Source organism: Pristiophorus japonicus, chromosome 14, assembly GCF_044704955.1.
Source record: "Pristiophorus japonicus isolate sPriJap1 chromosome 14, sPriJap1.hap1, whole genome shotgun sequence".
NCBI lineage: Eukaryota > Metazoa > Chordata > Chondrichthyes > Pristiophoridae > Pristiophorus > Pristiophorus japonicus.
In genome coordinates, this window is record NC_091990.1 from 40,407,223 (window position 1) to 40,426,209 (window position 18,987).

Genomic DNA, 18,987 nt, shown 5'->3' on the forward strand with positions numbered 1-18,987 from the left:
AACAATATGGTTGACTCTGAACTGCCCTCTGAAATGGCCGAGCGAGCAGCTCCGTTGCACCAAACCAGTACAATGAAAGCTTTCCGATCAGATCTGGAGTCAGGCAAGGCTGTCCTCTCTCGTCTGTCTTGTTTGTGTGTTGTATCGAGCCCTTTGCCGGGTCCATCAGGAAGGATGCGGGTATTAGAGGGGTGACGATCCCAGGCAGCGGAGGCGCTCAGGTCAAGACCTCCCTGTACGTGGACGACGTGGCCATCTTCTGCTCGGATCTGCAGTCGGTCCGCAGATTGCTCACAATCTGCGACCAGTTTGAACTGGCCTCGGGAGTGAAGGTCAATCGCAGCAAAAGCGAGGCCATGTTCTTTGGCAACTGGGCCGACTGATCCTTTATTCCCTTCACCGTTAAGCCAGATTACCTGAAGGTGTTGGGAATATGGTTCGGAGCGGACGGGGCGTGCGCCAAAAACTGGGAAGAGCGTATCGCCAAAGTGAAGCAAAAACTGGGATGGTGGAAGCTGCGCTCCCTCTCCATGGCAGGAAAGAACCTGGTCATCAGGAGTGAGGTGCTCTTGGGGTTGCTGCACGTGGCACAGTCACCCGGGCCGTTTTCCACTTTGTCTGGAGGTCCAAAATGGAACGTGTCCGCAGAGACACAATGTACAAATCTCTGGACAGTGGAGGAAAGGATGTTCCGAACGTGGCCCTCATCCTGATGGCCACCTTTGTATGCGGCTACATCAAGCTGTACACAGACCCCCGGTACGCAAACACCAAGTATCACTACGTGCTGAGTTTCTACCTGTCCCCATTGTCGCGAAGGATGGGTCTGTCCACGCTGCCGTGAAACGCCCCCACCGGTTGGACCAGGCCTGTCCACCAGTCCTTCGTGGAAAACTTTTTCACAAAAAACCCCTTTGACCACAAGGCCATAAAACAGTGGTCAGCACGTAACGTCCTGGACGTCCTACGAAAGAAGGAGAGGGTGGACCCTGTCGGGTGGTTCCCTGAGCGGACTGTCTAACTCGCTTGGCAGAACGTCTCATCGCCAGAGCTTTCACACAAGCACCAAGACGTAGCTTGGTTGGCGGTGAGGAGGGCCTTACCCGTCAGAGCATTCATGCACAGCCAACGTCTCAGCAGCACGGCACAGTGCCCCCGAGTCGGCTGCGGGGCGGACGAGACTGTCACCCATCTCCTTCAGGATTGCGCCTTCGCAAGGCAGGTTTGGAAAGAGATGCAGTGGCTGCTGTCGGGGTTCATCCCAAGCAGCTCCGTAACACAGGACTCTGTGCTCTACGGGCTGTTCCCAGGGACACACACCAAGACAGACATCACCTGCTGCTGGAGGGCCATCAACTCGGTCAAAGACGCTCTTTGGCCTTGCCGAAACTTGCTGGTCTTCCAGAGCAAGGAGATGTCCACATCTGCATGTTGCAGACTGGCGCAATCCAAGATCCAGGATTACGTGCTGAGGGACGCACTTAAAATTGGTGCAGTCGCCGCAAAGGCACGGTGGGGAAGGGGCACAGTTTAAAGCCCTTCTGCCACGGTAAACCCGGGGGCAGGAATCAGTACAAAACTCCCCTCGGGCCGCACTTGTAACTTCTTTTTTGTGTACATGGAGCACCATTATCTGTAAACACCTATGCAGTGCCATGTACAATGTAAGGTCTGTTTCGTAATGCACGTTGAAAAGAAAAATGTAAATGTACCGTCACCCATTCCGTGTATTGTATACTGACACATGTAATGTAATTTGTTGAATGTACTACAATGTATCCCGTATTGTACCGAATTGTACTTGAACTGAAAAGCAAGGAAATGTATCGAACGGAACTGCCGTCAGCACCCAAATGTAGTGTATGGGATTGCTGACCGCAGCTAAATGTACTGAATTGCTTTTGAATGTACTGTACAAATTTTTATATGAATAAAGCATATTTTGAAATTTTAAAAAAGTACAATGAATACCACATCGACCGTAGCTCTTCAAATGAAGGCTCACCATCACCTGCTGAGGGAAACTAGGTGGTACACTCATAATAAAGGATGAAACTGAGTACTGTGTACAATGAGCAAGTGTGACCTTAGCTCCTTTAATAAGACTTCAGAGTGTAGGTACCTCATGGGTGGCCTGCTTATATACAGTACTCCAAAGGGATGCTGGGATCCCTCAGGACTCTGACAGGTAGGCCCTCTGGTGGTAGTGTAATACAGGTTACAAGGGGTTAAATATATAACACTAGGGATAGGTAATAAATGTCTACCTTTCAAGCCCATAACCCAAGAATGAATTTTTTTAAAAGCTCACTCTGCTCCACCCAGGGGATATAACAGAAGCGAGTCCCAGGTGCGCAGAGGAAATGCTTCCAGGACACCCTCAAAACCTCCTTGAAAAAATGCAACATCCCCACCGACACCTGGGAATCCCTGGCCCAAGACCTGCTCTCAGGATACGGGGTAGGAAATTTAGGACTGAGATGAGGAGAAATTTTTTCAGAGGGTGGTGAACCTGTGGAATTCTCTACCACAGAAGGCTGTGGAGGCCAAGTCACTGAATATATTTAAGAGGGAGAGGGATAGGTTTCTAGACACAAAAGACATCAAGGGGTATGGGGAAAAAGCGAGAATATGGTGTTGAGATAGAGGATCAGCCATGATCATATTGAATGGCGGTGCAGACGCGGAGGGCCAAATGGCCTACTACTGCTCCTATTTTCTATGTTTCTATGCTCAAAGTGGAGGAGAAGCATCTGGGAAGGTGCCGAACACCACAAGTCTCTTTGCCTGGAGCAAGTGCAAGCCAAGCGCAGATAGTGGAAGGAGCACACGACAACACAAGCACCCCACCCACCCGTCCCTCCAATCACTGTCTACCCCACCTGTGACAGAGACTGTAATTCCCGCATTGGACTCATCAGTCACCTGAGAACTTATATTAGTGTGGAAGCAAGTCTTCCTCGACTCCAAGGGACTGCCTAAGAAGAACATTTCTTTCACATGTGATGCTTATGTGTTTCCCAATCTTTCCAAAGGTGAAGGATGATAAAACACTTGGGGCTAGAAATTTGGAAAATAGTGCTATGACTGGTTTTTGGGTGATATTTGAGGATTTAGATTTTTGTTTACTGCTGGAATACCGCTATGACGGAAGGCCGCAAAATTTGCCAAACAGTGACCGGCGGTAGCAGCGAAATCGAGTCTTGCATGATGGAATTCGTGGGTCGGTGCCGAATTCAGCGATATGAAAAAAAAACAGACCTTCTGCGCATGCGCAAATTTTTTTTTCGATGATTTTTTTCCCCGATTTTTTTTCTCCCCGCGATTCTGGTCAGGGTACGCCTGCGCATGCGCAGTACACCAAGATTTCAATCATAGATTTTTCAGAGACAGGAGAAGATGCAGCACATTGATCAGAGCAGGCAGAAGGCCAGAACATTTAGTTGTGATGTGAGTGAGGCACTTATAACAACTATTGAGAGTAGTTGGAGGGAGTTTAACAGGAAGGGTCGCAGTAAACACCCCCCACTCGTTGTAAAAAGATTTTGGACCGTTGTTGCTAAGGAGGTGTCCTCAGCAGATAACATTCCCAGGGACTACCAACAATGCAGGAAGAGGTGGAATGACCATTGCGAGGTCGTGAGAGTAAGTCATATTTTTATTCATGCATTCCTTGATTACTTAAATTGTAAATCTTACACATGTTGCTGTAGGTAGGCTTAGTGTTGCATCCTATTTGCCATAAATGATCTTTACACATTATTAAGATTGCTTTCTGAGATCTTAAAAGCTGTTTCTGCACTTCGATGTCTTCCTCATGAACCACATGCAACTTCCAGGGCCATTAAACAGAGAACTGTATTACATGCACACATTATGATATAGTGCTTTGATGGTTATCTGTGTGTGCCACAAGAGCAGAAGGGCACTCTGGTAACCATTGCTATTGTCATTTTTGCAGAAAAAGCCGTCACACAATCGATACGATCAGCGACAGACAGGCGGTGGTCCACCCAATACGCATACCTTGACTGACCTGGAGGAATGCGTGGCAGGTTTAATTGGTGCCCACGGGAGATCAATTACCCATGCGTGTGCTAAGCCAATGGTCAGATCTGACAGTAAGTCCCGCAAAAACCCCGGGCTGGGTTGGGGTCATGTCATGTAGTGTCTGTCGACTGAGGTTGGGGCAATGTGATGCAATGTCTCTCCACGACATATAATGCAGTAGTGGTGGTCCTTCAAATAAACCTGCGCTGTGACCTTACTCATGTCACCCTGCCCCCTCCCCTGCTGCTAACCACTCGTCTGTTGTTTTCTATTTTGCAGATGAGGATTCAGAGGCGCCACATCATCCTATAGAAAGAGGAGGGGCATGCTGAAGTTCCTCAATGGGAAGCTATTGCGGGGGGGGGGGGGCGGGGTGGTTGTTGGTGGGGGTGGTGAGGGTGGTGTGGAGGGGGTGGTGGGGGTGAAGGGAGTGCTGGGGGTGGAGGGGATGGAGGGAGCAGTGCAGTCAGCATGTGTTTTAGCTGCGGCCACAAGTTCCTGGGAGGAAGCCACATTCACAGGCTTTGTCCCATCTGAGGCAGCGGGTTCAAGTTGTGTGCAGCAACATACCCCCCGGGTTGAACCCCGTATGCCGTCTCCGTGGAGGTTGAGTCGGCAAAGCCGGTCTGCTGAAAGACAGGCAGACGCACACCTGGACAAGGTGGGACTGTCGAGGGAGAGCGTTGAACTTGGTCGAGAACTCCTCCAGGCTCTGGGTGGCATTTCATGCAACATCGCCGCACAATCTGCGGCACAACCTACGGACATGAGGGAGGACATGAGGGAGGACATGTCGCAGACTGCAGCTATGATCCAGGACAACACCGAGGCTGACAATGCCCTGCGGCAATTGATGGTCTTGACTTTTGGCACTGCAGCCCCGTGTCATACCACCCAGACTGACAGCACCTGTGAGTGGGAAGGCCGAGCAAGAGCCTTCTGACTCATAGGTTGGGCCTTCATACCCCAAGCTTCTCCGGGGGTCCAATGGCTTCTCCATTGTCTCTCCTCCAACAACAGCAGCGCCCTGCGCGCCTTGCTGCCCACAGTCTTGGTCCCAACGCAGGTAGGGGTAGTGGCAAGAAGCGAGGGAGAGGGGATAAAGGTGGCCGCAGTTAAATAGAAGTTTGGTGCGGGGGGGGGGGGGGGGGGGTTGTTGTTATTGTTGTTGGTTTGTTGTAGTTTTCCTGTTTTGGTTTATGTTATAAAACTTTTACAAATGATGTTCAAGAACATTTTTTATTTAAGTTTCAATGTTATAGTTTAGAATGTTTCAACAATGTACAAAATGTTTCATAAATTTACCAATGTTTTATAAATTATTTTGTTCACCTTAACCATTCTTGTGTAGCGTCTCATTTGCAGAATAAGAGGGGGAATAGTCAACATGGTGGGATAGAGTGGCCAGGCAACAGTGAAACGTAACACTCACTGTTCAAGCAAAGCGCTGATTTATGAGCTGCTGACGTAAGACTTTTGCATTGGCGAAAGCTCCACTAGGCCTCCCCTGTGGTGGTGGGGGTGGTGGCATGGCTTCATTGCCAGGCTCCTCCTCCTCATAATCATCATCATCGTCCTCCTCCCCTCTCTCCTCAGGTGATCCTGCAGTCCCCATTTGCAAATCCTGTCCCCTCACGATGGCTAATTTGTGTAGCATGCAGCACACCACAATGAACTCAGCGACCTGCTGAGGGAGTATTGCAGGCTGCCTCCAGAGTGGTCCAGTTGTCTTTTCAACAATGTTGCGTGTGGCTCTATGGCTGTCATTGTAGCAATGCTCGGCTTGTGTCTAAGGGTTCCGGAGGGGGGCCACGAGTCAAGTGGAGAGGCCATAACCTTTGTCCCCCAGCATCCAGCTCTGGCCTTGTGGTTGATGCTCAAACAAGTCAGAGACAGCGCTCTCACGCAAGATGAAAGCATCATGGATGCTCCCTCGTAACTGCCTTGGCACTCTGGAGTTGTATTAAAGAGACTAAGGTCACATCAGTTTTAGCTCACAGTACTCAGTCTTGTGGAGTTCTTCCATACTTAACAATTGGCGATGAGTAACAGGTTACGAATTTCATGCGGTCATGGCGGTCACTGGTATTTTAGAGAGATTTGTAGAGGGTGAAGATTGGGAAGCCTTCATTGAGCGTCTCGACCAGTGGCCAACAAGCTGGATGGAGACGATAAAGCAATCAAGCGCAGGGCAATTCTCCTCACCTTGTGTGGGTCCACGATATATACGGCCTCATCAAGAATCTGCTAATACCGGAGAAACCAACAGAGAAGACAACTACAGAGTTGTGTACGCTGGTACAGGAACACTTCAAGCCGAAGGAGAGCAACTTAATGGCCAGGTATCGCTTCTACATACACCACCGCTCCGAGGGCCAGGGCGTAGTGAGTTATGTCACCAACCTGAGATGCCTTGCGGGAACTTGCGAATTTGCTGGATTTTTGGGGGAAATGTTGCGGGACTTTTTTGTGCTTGGCATCGGCCACGAGGTCATTCTTCACAAGCTGCTGTCCACCGAATCCCTAGAACTGAGCAAGGCCAACATGATAGCCCAGGCTTTCATGTCCATGAACGATAATACCAGGCAGATATCTTCTCCGCATCGAAGAGCACCGGCAAGTACTGTGAATAAAATAACGTTGCCAGCAGGCAGAACTGTATATGGCAGGCCCTACACGTCTGCAGCTGCAAGACCTAGGATGACTCAGAATCCACCATTGGGCGTGAACGCAAATCCATTAGCACCATGTTGGCGCTGCAGGCCCATCAATGTCAATTCCAGCACTATATGTGCAAAGGCTTTGAATCAATGGGGCACCTCCAGCGAATGTGCAAGAGTGCTGTGACTCACCACGTGGCAGAGTCGGCAGAGGATGATCGATCTGGCGTGGATCACGCAGAACAAACAAGAGAGGCAACTCAACCCGAAGAAGAAGTGTATGGGGTACACATCTTCACCACCCATGCTAAAAGTCAAATTGAACTGTATTCCGGTATCAATGGAGTTGGACACGGGAGCGAGTCAGTCAATTATGAGCCAGAAGGTTTTTAAGAAACTGTGGGGCAACAAGGCACAAAGTTCCAAACTGAGCCCGATTCAGATAAAGCTGCGCACCTACACTAAAGAACTCATACCAGTCATTGGCAGTGCGGCACTTAAGGTATCGTACGATGGAGCTGTGCATGATTTATCACTGTGGATTGTACCAGGCGTTGGCTGTATGCTATTTGGCAGAAGCTCACTGGGAAAGATTCGATGGAACTGGGACAACATCAAAGCATTATCTTCAGTGGATGATGCCTCATGCGCCCAAGTGCGGAGCAAGTTTCCATCGCTATTTGAACTAGGCATCGGCAACTTCACAGGCGCCAAGGTGCAGATCCATCTAGTCCCTGATGCAAGGCCATTCATCAAGGCTCAAGTGGTTCCATATATGATGAGGGAGAAAGTCGAGATCGAACAGGACAGACTTCAACGAGAGGGAATCATATCATCAGTCGAGTTCAACGAGTGGGCCAGTCCGATTGTTCCGGCGTTGAAAAGAAATGGCACGGTCAGAATCTGCGGAGACTACAAGGTAACGATCAACAGAGTCTCGTTACAGGACCAGTACCAGTATATCAATGATTCGGATGAAGGAATTTAGTGTAATATCTCCAAGTTTGCAAGTGACACTAAACTGGGTGGCGGTGAGCTGTGAGGGGGATGCTAAGAGGCTGCAGGGTGACTTAAACAGGTTACGTGAGTGGGAAAATGCATGGCAGATGCATTATAATGTGGATAAATGTGAGGTTATCCACTTTGGGGGCAAAAACGCGAAGACAGAATATTATCTGAATGGTGGCAGATTAGGAAAAGGGGAGGTGCAATGAGACCTGGGTGTCATGGTTCATCAGTCATTGAAAGTTGGCATACAGGTGCAGCAGGGGGTAAATAAGGCAAATGGTATGTTGGCCTTCATAGCTAGGGGATTTGAGTATAGGAGCAGGGAGGTCTTACTGCAGTTGTATAGGGCCTTGGTGAGGCCTCACCTGGAATATTGTGTTCAATTTTGGTCTAATCTGAGGAAGGACGTTCTTGCTATTGAGGGAGTGCAGCAAAGGTTCACCAGACTGATTCCCGGGATGGCATATGAGGAGAGACTGGATCAACTGGGCCTTTATACATTGGAGTTTAGAAGGACGAGATGGGATCTCATAGAAACATACAAGATTCTGATGGGACGGGACTGGTTAGATGCGGGTAGATTGTTCCCGATGTTGGGGAAGTCCAGAACCAGGGGACACAGTCTTAGGAAAAGGGGTAGGTCATTTAGGACTGAGATGAGGAGAAACTTCTTCACTCAGAGAGTTGTCAACCTGTGGAATTCCCTGCCGCAGAGAGTTGTTGATGCCAGTTCATTGGATATATTCAAGAGGGAGTTAGATTTGGCCCTTACAGCAAAAGGGATCAAGGGGCATGGAGAGAAAGCAGGAAAGGGGTACTGAGGGAATGATCAGCCATGATCTTATCGAATGGTGGTGCAGGCTCGAAGGGCCGAATGGCCTACTCCTGCACCTATTTTCTATGTTTCTATGCCCAAGGCGGATGACCTGTTTGCAACGTTAGCAGGGGGGAAGTCATTCACCAAGTTGGACCTAACCTTCGCCTATATGACACAGGAGCTGGCTGAATCTTCGAAAAGATTGACGTGCATCAACACGCGCAAAGGACTGTTCATGTACCACAGATGCCCTTTTGGGATTCACTCAGCTGCTGCCATCTTCCAGAGGAACATGGAGAGTCTGCTGAAATCAGTTCCGCGCACCGTTGTGTTTCAAGAAGACATCCTGATCACCGGTCGTGACACCACCGAACACCTGCACAACCTGGAAGAGGTTCTAAGTTGACTAGACAGAGTGGGACTCAGGCTGAAATGCTCCAAGTGTGTTTTCCTGGCACCAGAGGTCGAATTTTTGGGGAGAATGATTGCGGCCGACAGCATCAGACCCACGGACTCAAAGACAGAAGCCATCAAGAATGCACCCAGACCACAGAATGTGACGGAGCTGCGTTCATTCCTGGGACTCCTCAACTATTTCGGTAAATTTCTATCCAGGTTAAGCACTTTGCTGGAACCTTTGCACATGTTGCTACGTAAAGGTGATGACTGGGTTTCGGGTAAATCTCAAGAGACAGCCTATGACAAGGCCAGAAACCTAATTTGTTCTAATAAGTTACTTGTACTGTATGACCCATGTAAACGAGTAGTGCTAGCTTGTGATGAATCTTGGTACGGGGTTAGCTGTGTGTTACAGCAAACCAATGTATCCGGCAAACGTCAACCGGTTGCATACGCGTCTAGAAATCTGTCTAAGGCTGAAAGGGCCGACAGTATGGTCGAGAAAGAGGCGCTAGCATGTGTATATGGGGTTGAGAAAATGCACCAATATCTATTTGGACTTCGGTTTGAGCTTGAAACCGACCACAAACTGCTCATTTCGCTGTTTTCCGAAAGCAAAGGTATAAACACCAATGCTTCGTCCCGCATCCAAAGATGGGCACTAACATTGTCAGCCTATGGCTATGTTATCCGCCACAGACCAGACACAGAGAACTGTGCTGATGCCCTCAGTTGGCTACCATTGCCCACTACCGGGGTGGAAATGGCGCAGCCCGCAGACTTGCTTCTGGTCATGGATGCTTTTGAGAGCGAGGGGTCACCCGTCACTGCTCGCCAGATCAGGGCCTGGACCAGCCAGGATCCTGTGCTATCACTTATAAAAAGTTGCGTCCTCAATGGGAGCTGGTCGGCTATTCCCGGGGAAATGCAAGATGAAATTAAGCCGTTTCACCGACGCAAAGATGAAATGTCCATCCAGTCGGATTGTCTCTAATGGGGTAATCGCGTGGTTTTCCCCAAAAAAGGCAGGGAAACATTTATACGCGACCTACATAATACCCACCCAGGCAAAGTCATGATGAAGGCTATAGCCAGGTCGCATGTTTGGTGACCCGGCATTGACTCGGACTTAGAGTCATGAGTACACCAGTGCAACACATGTTCTCAATTTAGTGATGCACCAAGGGAGGCTCCATTGAGTCTGTGGTCATGGCCCTCAAAACCGTGATCCAGGATCCACGTAGATTTTGCTGGTCCCTTTCTCAGAAAAATATTTTTAGTTGTAGTGAACGTTTACTCTAAATGGATTGAATGCGTAATCATGTCATCCAGCGCATCCACTGCCACCATTGAAAGCCTCCGGGCTATGTTCACCACCCATGGCTTACCCGACTTCCTTGTCAGTGACAATGGACCGTGTTTCACTAGCTCGGAATTCAATGAGCTTATGACCCGCAATGGCATCATGTCAGGTCTGCCCCGTTTAAGCCCGCATCCATCGGTCAAGCGGAACGGGCAGTCCAAACTATCAAGCAGAGCTTGAAACGCGTGACGGAAGGCTCCTTACAGACCTGCTTATCTCGGGTTCTGCTCAGCTACCAGACGCGACCCCACTCGCTCACTAGGGTACCCCCTGCAGAATTGTTAATGAAGAGAGCACTCAAAACCAGGCTCTCCCGAGTCCACCCGGATCTAAATGATCATGTGGAAACCCGGCGTCACCGGCAAAACATGTACCACGATCGCGCGGCTGTATCGCGTGATATTGATGTTAACGACCCTGTGTTTATCCTGAATTACGGTCATGGTCCTAAATGGGTCACTGGCACTGTCTTGGCCAAGGAGGGGAATCGAGTGTTTATAGTCAAACTATTGAATGGACAAACGTGCAGAAAGCATTTGGATCAGACCAACCTGCGGTTCACCGACAACCAGGAACAACCTGAGGAGGACATCACCATCATCGATCCACCAAAACACACCCAACCAGCAATCGACCTCGCTGTCAATCAAGAGGATGAACCCACCATTCCCAACAGTTCTGTCAGACCAGCCGCGTCGCAGTGCAGCAATGGTCCGACCAGCTCACCCATGCCAGAGTTTGATCTCAGACGATCAACCAGGGAGCATAGGGCCCCGGATCGTCTCAACTTGTAAATAATTTGTATCAAAGGCTTTGGGGGGGAGTGATGTTATGTATGTAAACATTGTAACTTTGTAAGACTTGCCACCAGAGGACGCAACTGTTGGAGGCCCAAGGGTCACCTGCACATCTCGTGCAAGGGAGTATAAAAGGTTGTCTACCATGCTACTTAGGCACTCTGGAGTTGGATTAAAGAGACTAAGGTCACATCAGTTTTAGCTCACAGTACTCAGTCTTATGGTGTTCTTCCATACTTAATAAGACGTAGCTGCACCTCCCTTCCAGGGTTGCGATGGGGATGACACCTCGGCTGGTGGTGAAAGGGATCCTCCTCTTCCTCCTCCTGCACCCCCTCCTCCTCCTGCGCCCCCTCTTCATCAGGTGGTACTGCTGGCTCGACCTCCAGCGGCTGTCCCCTCATGAAGGCCAGGTTGTGCAGCATGCAGCAGACCATCACGAACATGGAGACCCATTCAGGATAGTACTGCAAGGCGCCACCAGATCGGTCCAGGCAACGGAACTTCTGCTTGAGGATCCCAATGCAGTATTCGATGATGCACTTGGTGCCAGAATGAGCATCGTTGTCGGCACGCTCGACCACTGTCCTGGGATTCTGAAGTGGAGTGAGTAGCCAAGTGGACAGGGAATATCCCTTGTCGCCAAGCAGCCATCCACAATCATGATTTGGCCCGGTGAAGAGGGCAGGCACACTGGTCTGGTGCAGAATGAAGGAATCATGGCTGCTGCCTGGATACCTGGCATCAACTTCCAGGATCCTACGCTGGTGGTCACACACCAGCTGCACTTTGAGGGAGTGGAACCCCTTCCGGTTGACAAAGATCTCGGGATAGTGTTGTGGTGCCCTCAGGCCAACGTGTGTGCAGTCAATGGCACCCTGCACCCTCGGGAACTCTGCAATGCAGGTAAATCCTGCTTCTCCCTGGTCATCAGGAATGAGATACAGAGAAGCGGTGACCTTCCGGATGGAGCGATGGGCAGAGAATTGTGAAATGTTGGCAATGTCTGTAGTCACAGACTGGAAAGACCCCTTAGCGTAAAAGTTCAGAGCTATTGTGACCTTGGTCTCAATGGTCAGAGTGGTCCTGAGCCTCGTGTGAGGCTCCAGATCTTGTCGCAGGATATTGCAGAGCTCCCTCAGTACGTCCTTTCTAAATCGGAGCCTTGGCAAGCATTGCTCATCACTGAGCTCCAGGAAGGAGAACTGATGTCGGTAGACCCTTTGGCAGTAGGGCATCCTTCCCCAAGGTCTGTTTTAGCTACCTCCCATGGCAGCTGGATGATGGCCTTCTCCCTGTTCCTCCTCACGTTCAGGAGCCTTTGCAGGTGTTGTTGGCAAGGCTCCTGGCCCAGTATGTGGTACGGGGGGTCAGTTCCTAATGCCACCTCCCTCCTGGCCACCCTCTCTATGTGGAGGTCTGCGCTCATCAGCAGGCTCTTCTGGATGTTGGCCAACTATGGCTGCTGCCTCCCTTGCCCGCTGCCTCTCTACATGTTGCTGATGGTGCAGCCTTCTCCTGCATGCCACCCTGCATCTGACAAGGTGTATAAGGCATTCCCATGCCAACACTGATCCCATTCTGTGTGAAGGCCGGACCCTGACAAGCAGGCCTCTCTGGAGCACAGAATGAGGCCTACAAGCCTCCACTACTCAGTGGGAGCTAAAAGTCCTCAAAACTCTCCCAAAAGTGATGAACACGTCTCAGCAGATTAACCAAATGCACAAAAGAAACAGCAAACGTTTTCACCAAAAATACCCCCAATCACGGGAATCCTCCACGTTCTCCTCCAGCGGTGTCGAGTAGCACGTCAAAGTGTACCGATCCAAAAAGCTGGCGGGGGCACTGTCCAACAAAAAGCTCACTTTTTATAGCTGAATATGGGTACTTTGGCCACGTAGCAGTGGTGTGCACCCTGATGATGTCACTACGGCCGCAAATCCCATACCGTGGCGGAAGTTGGCAGATTTCGCCGGAAAAACATCCCGTGCTGAATATGCATTGCTGGGGCCAATCGACCAAAACACAGCAGCCAATCGATTTTACCGAATGGCCGCCGAAAACCCATGGTAACGGTCCTTCCCGGGACCTTGAATTGCGACCCGTGTCTTTCTAGGTGAGTATTAATTTTATCTCTCCAGAAATTTTTGATATTAGACTGACTAATCTATAGTTACCTGGTTGATCATTTCCACCAGTTTTGAACAGAAATGTTACATTGACAAGCCTACAGTCTTCTAGCACAAATTCTAAATTTAAGAATGTTTGAAAGATTGGGGTCAGAGCCTCTGCTATTTCCTCTCTGACTTCCCTAAGCAGTCTAAGAGCATGCCATCAGCACTCAACGGCCTTTCCACCAATTCTTTCAGGACTACTTTCTTATTAATGGTTATCCGATCCAATTGCTCCACCTCCTCCTCTGGTCCGTTTTCATCTACACTATCATAATCTGTGACAATCAAGGAAAGTACTCATTTAATATCGCTGCCATTCCTTCACCCTCCATAAGAAGATTTCCTTTTTCATCCCCAATTGGTCTGGATTTTTCTTCATGTATTCTTTTACATTTTATGTGTTTATAAAATGTATGCAGGGACATACGCCTGGAGGAAATAGCTGATGCAGGGTAGAGGTAGACCATGCAGAGATTAGAAAGCGAGAATGAGGATATTAAAGTGAGTTCACTTAGGCACAGGGAGCCAGTGGAGCTTGGAAACCATTGGGGGTGATGGGGGCATGGGCCTTGTTGCAAGTAACTATGATAGCTGCATCATTTTAAATTAGTTGTAGCTTGTGGAGGGTGCAGGTTAGCAAGGAGAGCATTGGAGAAATCAAGCCTCTGGGTAATAAAGTCATGGATGGGGGTTATGGTAGGGGAGGGGGGAGGAGGTAGTGATGGAGGCGAGTGGTGTTACAGAGAGGAAAGAATGCAGTTGGATTTGGGTCAGGACGCTGAGCTAGTGATCTGGGCTTAAACTGAAGTGCCGGCTGGGGAGGTGAATGGAGCTGAGTCTGGTGATGTGCAAATGTTTGCAAAAGCCAAACAGGTTGAATTCAGTTTTGCCGACATTTAGCGGGAGAAAGTTTCAGCTCTTGCAGATCTTAATATCGGACACACAACTGGAGAAAATGACAACAGCCTTGTGGTTGGTGGAGGAGGAGGAGCTGAGTGTTGTCCGTGTACACATGGAAGCAACATTTTATTTCTGAAATCTTCCCTCATCAGACATTATCTGAGCTGAGAGATTGGGCAGGCACCTGGCTTCTGGGAATGCTTTCTGTAGTCAGCACGATGACGGGCTTGAGTGAGCATTGTGTAACTCTCTCTCTCTCTCTCTCTCTCTCTGATGTTCATTCTATGTTTGTGGAGAATTTGGGGGAATGAATCAATCTACTTGCAGCAAAGAAGGTTATTTCACAGCTGGATGGGAAAATGATTTCTTGAAAAAAAACACTAATTATCCACAAAAAATAAAGCTGTGGGATAAGGATGGCAGCAAGGCTGAGGCGAACTCCATATTGACTTGGGCAAAAGGAAAGCTTCTGGTGACAGAAAGGCTCTGAATGATTCGCATGGATCAGTGAATGGCTGCTGGCAGGTGAGCTCTTTATAGCTACTGTGTTGATGAAATGAGAAAATAAAAATGTTCCAAACTGGCTTTGGAGGATCGTTCTCTCGATTAAACCATTTAGAGAGTAGAATGTTCCTTTATAGGAGCGATGTGCCTTTACTGCTGTGGTCTGCAAGAGCAACTATTATAAATACAAGAGCCTCTAACTCCCCCCAGTGGCCTAGTGGGTAAATGCAGCACTGAATCACGTTGGCTTCCCCGTACTGTACTGTCCTATACTAGTTGTTCTCAGTCAGGACAACAGGGACACAGATTATAGGACAGCAGTTGGGGCACTACAGTTGGCTTCAGTACCCTGAACTAGGCAGGGGAAAAATCAGCTCGGGTTTCTGACAGCGATCCATCAATTCCGACTGGATTGCATACACGTACAGACATTGGATGAGGACAGGATCAGGTTTGGCTGTGCTGGACTGCCAACACTTGCTGCCTAGCTCACACATTAAGAATGGTTTTACTCGAGTTTGCTACTGGAAGGTACCTGACACACCTCAGAATAAGTCAGTACCTTCAGAAGAGGCAGCAGTAAAATGATGAGACGATTGGGACAAAAATAAAACAAAGTTCCGAAAGTTGAAATGATCATACAATAAGTGTCATTATTGACATCACAAATCATACTTTAGCACAATAAACAAAGCAATTTACTGATCCTGCACTCCCGGGAGGGAGCCACATTTGTAGGGAGTGTGAGTCACAGAGATGATAATAATGTAATACAGGTTTGCTGACCAGTGCTCTCTTTGATTCTGGGATTGGTGAATTCACCCAACGGTCTTCATGAAAAAGCACTTGGCAAACAATTGTGATTGCTTATAAACACATGATGAGTCAAAATACTCCACTGTGATTCTTGTACATGATGTTATCCAATGGAAATGCTATTTGTTACTCATCAACTATCTTCCAGAAGACTTGATGCTATATCATGATTTGAGTCATGATTTTAGTGTGCTCAAGACACTGTCATATGTTACAGAAGATATAAAAAATGGAAGTAGTAAACGTGTATTTTTGCATGTAGCGAGTTGTTGTGATCTGGAATGCACTGGCTGACAGGGCGATGTAAGTACATTCAATAGTAACTTTTGAAAGGGAATTGGATAAATACTTGGAAGGGAAAATTTGTAGAGCTGTGGGGAAAGAGCAGGGGAATGGAAATAATTGGACAGCTCTTTCAAACAGCTGGCACAGGCATGATGCTGTATGATTCTGTGAGTAATAAATGAATGGACATGTCCTACTGAGTGAAGATAACAGACTTACCGTTTATTATCTTCAACTTGCACTCCAATGGAATGGAACTCTCGAAGGCCTTTGCTATCTGTGTCAGAATCGGTCATAGTCTCTGAACTATCCACCTGATACATTAAAAGACAATTAAATCTTGTTATAGCGACTGCCTCAATCTAAACTGGCCAAGAACAAGTAATAATTTTATCAGCCATGACGAAACTGAGAAAAAAAGGACTTGAGAAACATTGGATTATACAGCGAGATGTCACAGATTGCATTCACATATATATGACAAAGATAAAGCATTTTTATCTCGGGGTATATCATTTTATTTATTTTCCTTGGGGCACAGTAAACACAGGATTAAAATTAAGGTTCACTCAAAAAAAAAGCACAGGCTTTTTGATAGACAGAGCCATACAGTTGTCTGATATCGATGTAGATGTCAGGGAGACATACATATATATATATATACTTGAGAATCTGTACCTGTTTGCCTGGTCCATTATGTTCAAAATGCCATTACTAATAAGTCTCAATTGGACAAAAACAAAATACTGCGGATGCTGGAATCTGGAATAAAAACAGAAAATGCTGGAAATCTCAGCGGGTCAGACAGCATCTGTTGAGAGAAAGCAGAGTTAACGTTTCGGGTCGATGACCCTTCGTCAGAACGGGAGAGTGTTCGGAAAGAACATATTCTTAACAAGCTCTGAAAGGGGGAGGGGAGGAAAGAACAAAAGGGGAGGTCTGTGATAGGGTGGAAGGCAGGAGAGATTAGAGAGACAAAAGGGATGACGGTCCAAATTGAAATGGTAATGACAGGAGTTAGAAAAACATTAGTAAAGATAGGGTGTGAATGGTGGGATAATGACCAGTTGCCATTAGAGACAAGGAGAAAAAAAAGAAACAGGCTCTGGGGGCGGGGAGGTGGAGGGAAGGGAGCCAAAGATTGTCACCGTTTACGCTCTGCAATTGTTGAACTCGGTGTTGCGTTCAGAAGGCTGTATATAAGAACATAAGGACATAAGAACAAGTGCTGGGACCCCAACTATTTACAATCTATATTAACGACTTGGAAGAAGGGTCCGAGTATAATGTAGCCTAGTTTGCTGATGATACAATGATGGGAGGAAAAGCAATGTGAGAGGAGGACACACAAAATCTGCAAAAGGACATAGACAGGCTAAGTGAGTGGGCAAAAATTTGGCAGATGGAGTATAATGTCAGAAAGTGTGAGGTCATGCACTTTGGCAGAAAAAAATTAAAGAGCAAGTTATTATTTAAATGGAGAAAGATTGCAAAGTGCCACAGTACAGCGGAACCTGGGGGTACTTGTGCATGAAACACAAAAGGATAGTATGCAGGTACAGCAAGTGATCAGGAAGGCCAATGGTATCTTGGCCTTTATTGCAAAGAGGATAGAGTATAAAAGCAGGGAAGTCTTGCTACAGCTATATAAGGTATTAGTGAGGCCACACCTGGAATACTGTGTGCAGTTTTGGTTTCCATATTTACGAAAGGATATACTTGCTTTGGAGGCAGTTCAGAGAAGGTTCACAGTTTGATTCTGGGGATGAGAGGGTTGACTTATGAGGAAAGGTTGAGTAGGTTGGGCCTCTACTCATTGGAATTCAGAAGAATGAGAGGTGATCTTATCGAAATATATAAGATTATGAGGGGACTTGACAAGGTGGATGCAGAGAGGATGTTTCCACTGATGGGGGAGACTAGAATTTGCGGGCATGATCTTAGAATAAGGGGCCGCCCATTTAAAATAGAGATCTCTCAGAGGGTTGTAAATCTGTGGAATTCACTGCCTCAGAGAGCAGTGGAAGCTAGGACATTGAATAAATTTAAGACAGAAATAGACAGTTTCTTAAATGATAAGGAGATAAAGGGTTATGGGGAGCGGGCAGGGAAGTAGAGCTGAGTCCATGATCAGATCAGCCGAGATCTTATTGAATGGTGGAGCAGGCTTGAGGGGCAGTGTGGGTATTCCTGCTCCTATTTCTTATGTTCTTATTAAGGCTGTAAATTTCCTAAACAAAAGATGAGTGTCAATTGGAGCCTTCTAACAGAAATCAGGTGGAACAGGACATCTTGTCCCAAAGTCAGAAGGCCCAATCTTTCAACTGAGACACTAACACCATTTATGTACATTTTACGGTAAATGTTTGATTGGCAGCTCTGATCAAATTTGAGAGATACGTTTTTACATTTCCTTTGTCCTGCTGCATTCTAAAAGATATTTTAATGGTGTACTTCTAGCTGATTTCCTCACAGTAGCAATTATTCTAAAGTCATCTTAGAAAGAGGCAGGTGAGAGATTGCCTTGTGGGGTCATCAGTGAGCGAGCAAGATTTAGGCCTAGGTTACAGTGAGATTTAGCACAGGAAAACCGCCTTTGTTATTTTCGATATTCTGAGGAAGGATAGTAAATTCTGTATTTACTGTAAATCCACTGTTTGTAGTTAATACTATTTGTTTATTTGTTGACGGTTTAGTACTTTACAGCCAAACCCACATTCTGACAGTGTTTAGCCTTCCACGTTTCCTAAGTTAAGGAAACCACATGGTGCCATGTGATATATGCCGCAAGCCCAAATACAGAAGTAAAAGTTCCAATGCTCTGCTCCTTGGGCGGTGTCAGGAGTGCATATTTCTGTCCATTAAATCACACTGGATATATATTATAGGCGAGGGGGGTGGGGGGGAAACAAGAAAACTTTCAACAGGAGAAATACATTCTGGATGATGTTGCAATGATTACTCTGATGTCACAAGGTTCTTTATGATATCATGAAGCAACTAAATTACCTTCAGTGTTTCAACATGTTTACAGAGATGGTCTTTTATCGGAGTCTCACCATCAGTATTCCCTTCATAAAGACATTGTTTTGGCAGAAGTGTGATAGCAGCCAGGATAACTGTGTGGCAGCTTCATGCTGTCATGCCATGCAACTGATACGATGACATTTTGTGATGTAATCCTATGTGTCATCACATAGGGCAAACATAGAAA

General features: G+C 47.4%; 1 protein-coding gene across 1 annotated transcript in view; it reads right to left on the minus strand.

Moving 5' to 3' along the window:
• LOC139279381 (disks large-associated protein 2-like) overlaps positions 1–18,987 on the minus strand; it is a 125,962-nt gene that overhangs the window by 23,153 nt on the left and 83,822 nt on the right. The window contains exon 6 of the mRNA XM_070898506.1: positions 15,993–16,087. Coding sequence (XP_070754607.1) covers positions 15,993–16,087 — 95 coding nt within the window. The remainder of the gene's footprint in view (positions 1–15,992; positions 16,088–18,987) is intronic.